The sequence below is a fragment of the Eulemur rufifrons genome, chromosome 16 (assembly GCF_041146395.1).
Source record: "Eulemur rufifrons isolate Redbay chromosome 16, OSU_ERuf_1, whole genome shotgun sequence".
In the NCBI taxonomy this organism is placed as follows: Eukaryota; Metazoa; Chordata; class Mammalia; order Primates; family Lemuridae; genus Eulemur; species Eulemur rufifrons.
This window is the reverse complement of record NC_090998.1, coordinates 5,330,708-5,340,746: the sequence shown is the minus strand read 5'-3', so window position 1 is coordinate 5,340,746 and position 10,039 is coordinate 5,330,708. Positions and strand designations below refer to the sequence as shown.

The 10,039-nt window shown below is 47.0% G+C and overlaps 1 protein-coding gene across 1 annotated transcript in view; it reads right to left on the bottom strand.

Moving 5' to 3' along the window:
- Window positions 1–2,285: 2,285 nt before the first annotated feature.
- Window positions 2,286–10,039, bottom strand: part of GALNT8 (polypeptide N-acetylgalactosaminyltransferase 8) — a 48,726-nt gene continuing 40,972 nt past the window's right edge. Inside the window, exons 10-11 of the mRNA XM_069491191.1 lie at window positions 9,018–9,185; window positions 2,286–2,438 (exon numbers count right to left, since the gene is read on the bottom strand). Of these exons, the coding sequence (XP_069347292.1) occupies window positions 2,286–2,438; window positions 9,018–9,185 (321 nt within the window). The remainder of the gene's footprint in view (window positions 2,439–9,017; window positions 9,186–10,039) is intronic.

The window sequence follows — 10,039 nt, the reverse complement described above, 5'->3', positions numbered from 1 at the left end:
TAGCTAAATTCACTTATTTTTGTTTATGTTCCATTTTGGGTTTCAATCTTTATTGATTTTATGTATGTTCTAAGCATTTAACATGACTCTAGAAGTCAAAACTATAGGGAAAAAATGTATGTTTAGAGAAGTGTCTCTCCCCCACATCCCTTCTACCTTTTCCTACCCTTAATCTCTTCTGCCCTATTATTCCCAACCACCGCCACCCATTGTAACCAATCTCATTAGTTTCTGGTTTATCCTTCTTATGCTTCATTGTGCAGAAATGAACAGATACATATATATTTTTCCCTCACTTGTTATCTAAAATGTACATACTATAGATGCTATTTTCCTTTTTCCACTTAGAATATACTGGAAATCACCCCATGTCAGTTCAGAGAGGTAGTCCTTGTTCTTTTTTATGGATGCATAATACTCCATTGTGTGGATGTATTTCAACCATTCTTTGATGTTTAGCCATTTGGGTTTTTTTTTCCCCCCAACATTTTTCAGTTACAATCAATATTGCAAAGAATTACTTTGTACATAAGTATTCTGTTATTTTTAGAGCTAAATCTCTAGAGGTGGAATTACTGGCACAAATAGAAAATGCACATATGGTATTTTTAGATATTGCTAAATATTCCTCCAAGAGGATGTACCACTTTGCATCTCTGCCATCAGTGTATGAGATTGCCTGTTCCCAGAGCCCTGCCCACAGAATGTGCCATCCTACTTTGTAATTTTCACCAATTTAAGTGAAAAGTTATCTCAGTACGGTTTTAATTTGCATTTCTCTAACTATGAGTGAGGTTAAAATCTTTTCATATGTTTAAGGACATTGTGTCTTTTGTCCATTTTTCTATTGGGTACATACTTCTTTAAAACTTTGCTATGAATTGCATTTCCCCTTCAATTTTCCAGGCAGAAGCTAGAAGTTATACATTTATCCTGTTCCTTTATTCTTTCATAACAAAATCTTACCCGCAGTAACGTTTTAGTTTTTGATATGGATGTGTTCATTGTGAAATTTTTATCAAGCTGTGTGTACATTTATGACTTCCATACTTTCAAAAGCTTTTTGTAAAAAAAAGTCTTAGTCAATTTAATTCTGTGCTAAATTATCAGTCTTGCCTGCCTAACACCTCAGGAAACCTAATGATTCCCAGAATCATTCCCAAGTAGCCCTGACATGGGACTAACAAGAAAAAGTGGCCCTTTGAGGAAGGGGCCCTGGAAGCGCATTCTTAAAGGGTGAGCACAACACGACACACACACAGGGTCAGTCATCTTACCTCCTGTCCCACCACGGCACCCACTGCCACCAGCCTCCAAGACCTTATCAAAAGTTGGCAGCCCGAGAAGTATCTTCCCAACTCACCAAGCAGCGGGAAGGATTGATCCAGTGGGCAGGACCCTGGTTTTAAATTCTTGCTGCAACCACCTCCCAATAAGTGATGCCCAATAAGTGCCCAATAAGTGATGCCCCTCTGTTTCAAGTCACATTTCCGCCATGCTTTGCAGAGTAGTAGGAGGACACAGGTCATCAAGTCATTAAGTGCCAAGAGAAGGACTGCGACGGCCTGGACTCCCCCACCATTCCCGGTGCACTGTGCCTTGAAGAGCAGAAATGCCTTGAGGTGCCTTCTGCCCTCTCCTCAGCCTCGGAGATCTCTTTGGTATGGGAGAGGCTGGAAATCCAAATAAAACTGCTGCGGGGGGTGAATAGAGGAATTTTTTTCAAGTAACTTGTCTATTTGCGGCATCTTTCAGGACAGTGCAGAAAGGAGGGAGAGTGTGAGCCACCCGAAGAGTTGTCACACGCCGGCCGAGGACACACAGTCCCTCGCGTGCAACGGCCCCTGGCAGGCCAGGGAGTCCCTGAGCAGACGAGCTGGGGAGGAGGTGTGGGGCAGATGGTGACAGCAGCTGTGGGGAAGGCAGGCTAAACAGCGTGGGCAGAAATCAAAGACAAACTTTCATCCTCCTCATTCCCTCCCCACGTAGCAGACAGTGCTGGTTATTGCAAGGAGGTTCCAAGAATGGCACTTGACACGCATCACGACCTTCCCCGGGAAGCTGGGGACAAGGCATCCCAGTTTCCTTCCCTTTCCCCAGCAGACGCACCGTGACACACGCACAGGCCTCGCCTCCCCACGTCCTGTGAACCACACGCCCAAGTCACCACACACACACACACACACACACTTTCTTTCTCTCACCCTGTCCCACTCTGAGCAGTGTTGGGGGTAGAAGCCATTCCAGGTGCAAGAACCGGGGGCCACACGCAGGCCGTCTGGGGATCACTGGCTGTCAGTCCGGCCCCAGTTTCCCACGGTGTGCTGTATGCCCCACACTTGCCCGGTGCAGCTCTGCAGCACGGGCACGTGGCCGCCGGAAGGGTCCTTCTTGATCTCCAGACACCGCCTGGTGTCCCTGTTTGTGACAGCTTTTCCCTGGACGGACGGAGAGACGGAGTCAAGGTGTTGAAACGCCCTATAGCACATCACTCCCTACACTTGCGCTCCCTGCTGTGGTTTCCCGAGTGCCCGAGGGGTCCCTCGACCTGCTGCAAGTCATCCAGGGGAGAAAAGGAAGCTGAGTGTAGGATTAGACCACCCGGTGCTTCCTCGGCCAGCCACGGGCTCACGAACCAGCTCCGCAACGCTGAACGGCTTCAAGTGACGTCCTCAGCCTCTCCCGAGACAGCAGTGTCAGGTCAGTGGTGACCAGGGTGACACAGTGGCATCTTGGAGAGGTGTGGGCCTCTCAACTAGGCCCTCCTACCCACGTCCTCACCTGAGCCCATGAACCCATCAGGTCACCCTCACCGTGTGTTCCTCTTCCTCCTCGGCGAGCCCGCGCTGTGGGCCTGAAGCTGAGTGACGTTCAAGATCTATTTTCTCCCCCGCTCTGGGGCAGCTTCCTGACTTCCCTGTCCTGGGGGCTGCACCAAGGTTTATGTCTGGGAACATTTTTGGGCCTTAGTGCTAGAAGAGTCAGGGTTGAATCCTTGCTCACCACATACAAACTGTGTGGCCTCTGTCAACTAACCTAACCTCTCCAAGTCTCAATTTCCTCATCTATAAAATGGGTTTAGGGCTAATATTAAGGTTAAAGGGGATTACTATTGATAGAGCATCTTGTACCTGACACGTGCAATGTGTGCAATAAATCTAAGTTCATCTCCGCCACTAGCCAGTCTGAGCGGGGCACAGGGAGGAAGGGTCATCCTTCTTGTTCCCGTGTGCTCCTCCCAGCCCCGCCAGGCGCCTTCCTCCTTAGCTCCACGTCTCAACAACGGACGTTCTGCCATCTGTCCAAACTGCCACCTCCCTGGCCTGCCCTCCACTCCCAGCCCTCTCCCTCCCCACACCCCACCCCACCCCTGTGCAGGAATCGCTCACGTGATCTACGTGAGTGCCTGGGTCAGGTTGTGTCCCCGTCATCCGCAGCCCTCTGCTCTCACACTCATGCATAGCATCCGTCCTGATGCCTGGTGAGAAGCCCTGATCTCACTGTCCCCTCGGACAGACTGCCACCAGGGAGGACTGCAGCTCTGACACCTCCAAGTCCCTGCTCCCCTCTCACCGTCACCTCCCTGCCTCTCACTTTTTCTAATCACAAATTGCTCCCAACAAGCCCTGCTCCCCGAAATGTGCCTGCCCCTGCTCCCCCCATCCCCACACCTCCACTGCTTCACTCAGGGCGACTCTCCAGATTCCGGAATTTCGCCACCACCGCTGCTTGGGCCCTGCCTCCAGACCACAGGGCACTCCTGAACGGCGTCCCTGCTGCAGGCCTGGCTCCCAGACCAGCAGCCTGGCCTCAGGGCCTGGCTTACTCCTCAGGGTTCCACTTCCAGGCTTTCTCAGCATATCTTGTCTCTCGGTCTCCACCCCTTGACGCTCACTTTAACTCCATGTAAGAGGACCACACTTGCTGCCAATCTGTCAGTGTCCTCAGGACACCGCCTCATGAACCGGCTCAAAGGAGCTGCCCCTCCCCCGTTGCAGCGGCCAGCAGCCCCCTCTGTGCCCTGAGTCCTGGCCGTCCTGGGTGCTGGGGGACACTCTTCCTGTCTAATACCCTTCTTTTATCTCTCTCTCTTTGCAGATTCCTTTTCTACTGCCTTTAGATACATCCAAATGTCACAATCTTAGAGGGACAAAAAACCCAACCCAGACCTTACTGTACTACCCTTTTCAACCAAGATTCAGGGCTTTTCTCCCTTTCAAATTTCCAAGTAGCGAGGCAGTGACACACAATGGTTACTGTTCCGTGCTTGAGTCCTGGACATTTACTCTTCTGTGTGAGCTTGGCAAGTTATTTTGACTTCTCAGCGCCTTAGTTACTGCCTAGGTGAGATCGAGCCAATGATAATACTTCTTTCATAAGACCAAGTCTTACAAGGACTAAGTTAGATAACGTTCACCCCAAGGCCTGCTACATAATACGTGCTCAGTAACTCTTGGTTATTATAATTCACTGTGACCTTTTACACAAAGCCAATGGCCTATTTTCTATTTTCTCCCAACTTCCATGTGACGTGTGCTTTGACAGTGTTTCTCAGACCCCCTCTTTATTTTCCATTGTGTTCACTTGGATCTTACACGTTTGCTTTTGGTTTTATTTTGGGGAGTTGCCTGTCAGAGTTATTAAAGGATTTTTGTTTTTGTTTCTTTTTCACTTTTACAGAAGGATATGCTTGTTTTTCTAAGTTGGAAAATATATTTTTAAAAATTAAAAGCACTCATAATGGGATAACATTGTATATATGGTTTTTATATCTTGCTTCCTTTATATAAATTTAACATTCTATACATGCATATTTTCCCATTTTAATCTTTTGAAATACATTTTTTCATAATGTCATTTGAATGGCTCTATAATATTCAGTTCAAGGGATGAGAAAAATCTCCTTTACCATTGGATATCTAACGTTTCCCAATGTTTTGCTGTGATAAATATTAAGATATTCCTATATTAATCTTGGCTTACATTCTATACTATTCCTTAAGTTAAGACATTGTCCTAAAAGAGAATCAGTGTCTTAAGGAGGGTCATATTTATTTTGGAGTTCTGATTAGTGTCAGCCTTTTCCTGCATGTGAGCAAGTTGTTTCTGAAACTGTGCCAATTTCTGTGCTCCCCAGCAACGCATGTGAGCACCTCTTCCTGCCTCTTCCTTTGAACGTTAGAAGGCTGACCACACGTGTTCTCCTGCTTCTACTTCGTCCAGAGAGCCTCTTTGTCTTGTGAGCTATCATTCCACCCGGAAGACGGATGACCTTCCCCAAATTCCCTTTTATGTCTGTGGCATCACTACCCTCAACACTGTGCTCCTCGTTTCAGAGTCCACACGTCTCAAAAGGCCTCCTCTCTGAACCGGATTCCCTCTCAGTGACTGGCGCTGGCTCTCTTGCGGTCCCCGGAGGTCCTAACCTCCCATGGTTCACTCAAAACACAGAATCGTGAGATTGCAAGAAAACAAAGGGATTATCTAGTGTCATCTCCCTCTCAGTTCCAAAAAATATCTTTCATAATTTTTTAGTAGAACGACTTCGTGAGCTGTGTCTACAAAGTAGATGGAGCACAAGAGGGGCCCAGTGTTTGATCAAATAGCATTTTCATCTGAAAGAATTTTGGTCCTAAGAGATGAGATGGAAAGGAAAGGGTTAGGTAGAATGAATTAACTCATGACTAACTTAAAATCAGGTGATACACCAGGAACTACATGATGACCTCCCTTTTTAACTTTAAGAGTTTTTGACATAGTGGCCATAGAAGGGACTCGCCTGGACATCAGAGTGGCAGGGGGATTTCCCTGGATGTCCTGCGGTCCAGAACTCACACCCAGCCAAAATCTCTGTTCCAGCAGCAGACTGTCAGCTGAGAAGGCAATCTTCCAAGATTCTGTTGGCAAGGCAACCTTCAACATGTCTGGAATGCATAACTATTGCTTTAGAATAAGTAGAATCTTTAATTCCTAGGAGATTTAGTATGACATATAGATGTTAAGGGAATCAAACACATGGTATTTGCTAAAGATTCTGTGTATATTTACTATTTTTAAGTACATGCTGTGTTTAAGAAAAATCAGCATCTTATAGATTAACCTTATGATACCAGTTTTAAAATGTGTAATTGAATAATTGAATTTGTGACACTGTGGAAATTTTACTGACTTTGTAAACACTTTGAAATATTTAAGAGAACTTAAGAATTACTAAATTTAAAGTCAGCCAGTTGAAATTCTTAAGAAAGGATATTTAATGTATTAAATTTATAAATACAGTCCATAATGTTTAAGGGAATTTAATTTATTAAATTGTAAAAATCCCCTATAAAAGTGATTGTTAAAACTTGCTAGGCTTAGAGATAAAATAATCAGATTTGTATATAACTGGCATAAAGTGAATATTAATTTTTTAAAACAAAGTAAATTTTTAGTAGTATTTTCTTCACATGAAAGATACCATTAAGGACATCACAAACTCACATCTACCACACTGGGCCTGCCAGATGCCCGGACGTGCTCTGTGTGGTGACTCCTGTCAGCAGAGAACTCACTACCATGCCATGCAGCCCACTCTCCTGCAGGACAGCTGACACTGGGAGGCTGGTAGAAAGTCCTCCCCCTGCTCCTTGCATTAAGTCAAAATCTGCCTCCTTAGTCTTCAGCCACTGGTCTCCATTCTGCTCTCCTGGGACACTATCTCTAGGTTCACCTCTCCAAGCTAATACCTCTGGGTCTGCCAATCTTCCTTTGTTCTGCAACCATTTGTTGTGTGTTCCAGGTATAGTGTTAGAGAAAACAACACGCAAAACCCAGGCCCTGCCCTGCATTTGGCAGCCCAGTAGTGAGCAGGCAACTGCAAGAGTTGCTGAGAAAAGGGCTTCAAGTGGGACCCTGAGAGCACCTGGGAGAACCACTCATCCTACTCCTGTGGGGTCATGGAAGGCTTCCTGAAGGAGACAATGTCTAGGGCCAGAGGAACACTTTGTAGTTGGCCTGGTGAAGAGGTGGGAGGAGGGGAATAGCACCTCCCTGCAAAGGTGCCTCAGGTAAGAGGGGATGGCCTTTCATTGAATTACATGTAGCTCATATAACTGGAGCTTAAAGCAAGAAGACAAGGACTAGGAAAACATTACCCTCCTCCTTCTTTTAATCATTATTGTCCAGTTCTGGGAGGCTTAATCTAGGATGCAAGAACCTTCTAAAATTATAAGCAAAATTTTGCACATAGGTGCATATGTATGTTTTCTTGGAGAAAGAGTCCACAGCTAGCAGCGAATGCTCTTAAAAAAGTTAGGAATCGTTGAGCTAGAATGTCCTTGTCTCTTAAAATGTGGCACCTGAACCTAACACGGTACCAAAGTGTTCAGGGACACGGTCACAGACAGAGCAGTACCACCCTACCTCCATCAGGACATCCCAGGCCTACCAACGTAGCCTAAGAACACACAAGCTTTTGGAGTAAATTCACACGTAGGCTGTGGTCAGCCAAGTCCCTCGTGTCATTATCACGTGCATTCTGCCCAATGCCCTCCACCCTGTTCTTGGTCATTTCTTGTTGAAGTTAAAGGCAGGGCTTTTACGTTAGTCCCTGTCAAATGTCATCCCATTGCTCCAGTCTCTGGTGATCATTAATAGTAAAGCGAATTGCAATGGCTGACATGTGTTGAACACTCCCGTTGCCAGGTGCCGTGCTAACTGCCAGCACACTCTACCCACTGCATACCCCAGCAGGCCCATACAGGAGATACTATCTCCATTTTCTAGAGGAGCAAACTGAGCTTCAGAGAGAGAGCAAGGAGCTTGCTAAAGGTGACTAAGCTAGGATCTGAGAATGTAAAGGAAAAATAAAAATCTCAGGGCCCCCCAAAATTCATGATTCCAAAATGGAGAACTGAGCCTGAGAACTGAGTCACACGAGCACTGCCATCCTCTCCCCAGGGAGGCACAGGGGTCGTCTTTTAAGAAGTGAAGGGGCGTAGAAAATGACTGAACGGGGTTTTTTGGTGGACAGGTTGTGGGAGGGAGAAAGGAAGCCCATTCCCATGGCAAGGTGGTCTTGTTATGCAGACACACCTCAAAATAACAGCCCTGGGGAAATGTTTTCATTAAGCCCCTTCAGGGTGTCAGACTCAGCACCCTGTCCCGACCCAATAGGTCAGGCCTGGCTGTGTTTAGCAGAGATTCCCTGCAGATCTCTCCCCCAGGCCCCACCTAGACAGCCGGACAGCACATTCCTGTTTGCCCACAGCCATCTCAAAATATGTCAAAGAAATGTTTTCTGGGGTAAAATATATCTTATTTCCGTCAGCCCTTAAGAAAACCCTTCAAGATACACAGTCCCCATAAAATGAGTGTATGTCAATTATAACCTTAGGACTCCAGCCTAAATATCTCTTAAATATTGATTACAAGTTTATCTCCACAGATGCAAACCAAGGAAGGGACATGATCACTCATCTACCCACCCTGGGAAGCCCCCAACATTGACTATCTCCTCTACCCCTTTTCATGAATGTTCACCTTATCTCATGTAGACTTACTGAGCACCACATAGAACTTCACAAGGAAACCATCAGCTGTCTCACTGCTCACCTCCCTCACCCTCCCCTTTGCTTGTGCACCCCTTTTTCCTTTAAATGCAAAGTTCCCAACCTTGTCTACAGAGAGCCAACTCCATACTACATACTTGGTGAACTGTGCTTTTCCCGGACACATCCTCCAAGTCTTGGCTTGATAAGCCTCAGTTGAGTGTAACTCTCATTTTCAGGCACTTATTATTGAAGTTAACAAGCACAAAATCTCAGCTGTCGAACTATAACAACTCTAGTATTTCTCCTTTTTAACCACCCTGCCTCAGTCCAGAGACTCGGTTTCACGCCCAGTTCCCTGTCTGCGGTCTTTTTTCCCTACACGCTGCCACCAAAATTAATTTCCCTAAAACTATCAAATCAAGTCTGAACCTCTCATACTATATCTGAATATACTTTATCCTTTAAAAAAAACATGCAACTCACCGGTTTAAAATCCCAATATAGGTGCAGTCCCTTTGCAGCGGCCTTGGAACATGGCTCCAAAGTGGGCTTCTCCCCGTCGCCAGGGTCTGTCAGGCAGCGGTCGTCAGCATTTGCCTCTGCAACCAGGTGTCCCACGTACAGCTCCCCGGTCAGGTGGTAGAAGACGTGCTAAACGAGACCAAGGCGTGGGAGGGGCGGGGGTGCAGGGAAAGCCCTCGCCTTACAGAGGGATGAAGCCTGCTCTTGGGTCCCTAGACACTCAGTCGCACAGGGAGCAAGGAGCCGCCTCTGCTTCCTACCCCCCACCCCCCGTTGATTCCAGGGAGGAGGGCAGGGGACACTTGGCCTGTTTCCTTCCCCACAGGGGCTGCAACAGCATCATAGCTCGCACAGGTGAGGGAGCTTGTCTTCAAAGAAAAAAACACAACTGGACTTCAGAACTGTGAGCCCCAGCTATGGGCTCGTCAGGAAACCTTCTCTGCAGTCCCGGCCTGCCACAACCTTGCTCAGAGAGCTCGGACAAGTAGCTCGTATATATGTCACCGTTTTTTTCACCTACGTGGAAATGATATCTATTGTGTATACCTCAAAAGGTTCCTGTGAGGGAACATGCAAGGTAGGGCACTAGGTAGGAATATTCTCTGTAAAAAATAATTCCCAGGGCTGTAGCCTCCACTTGGTGCCAGAGCTCTTCCACCCCTTGGAGAAACTTCGATTCGTCTCTCTCTTCTCTGCCCTCTGTTTCCTTCCCCATAGGAGCAGCACAGGTGGCTTCACCTGTCCACTTTGCGAGGCACGCAGGGGGCAGCAGAAGGGATGGGAGGTGATTGTCAATAAAAACGTTACCACGGAGGATAAATTCGGAAAGCAGGACCTTTCTACCTATCCTCCCCATGCGTGAAACAGAGCTGTGTCGCCAAGACTTTCAGAGTGAACTAGGAAGTGCTCTGTTATAACGCGGGTCTGGGTTTCACCCTTCCCACTCCCCGGGCTGCTCAGCTCCCGCCTCCCCGTCCTCTAAC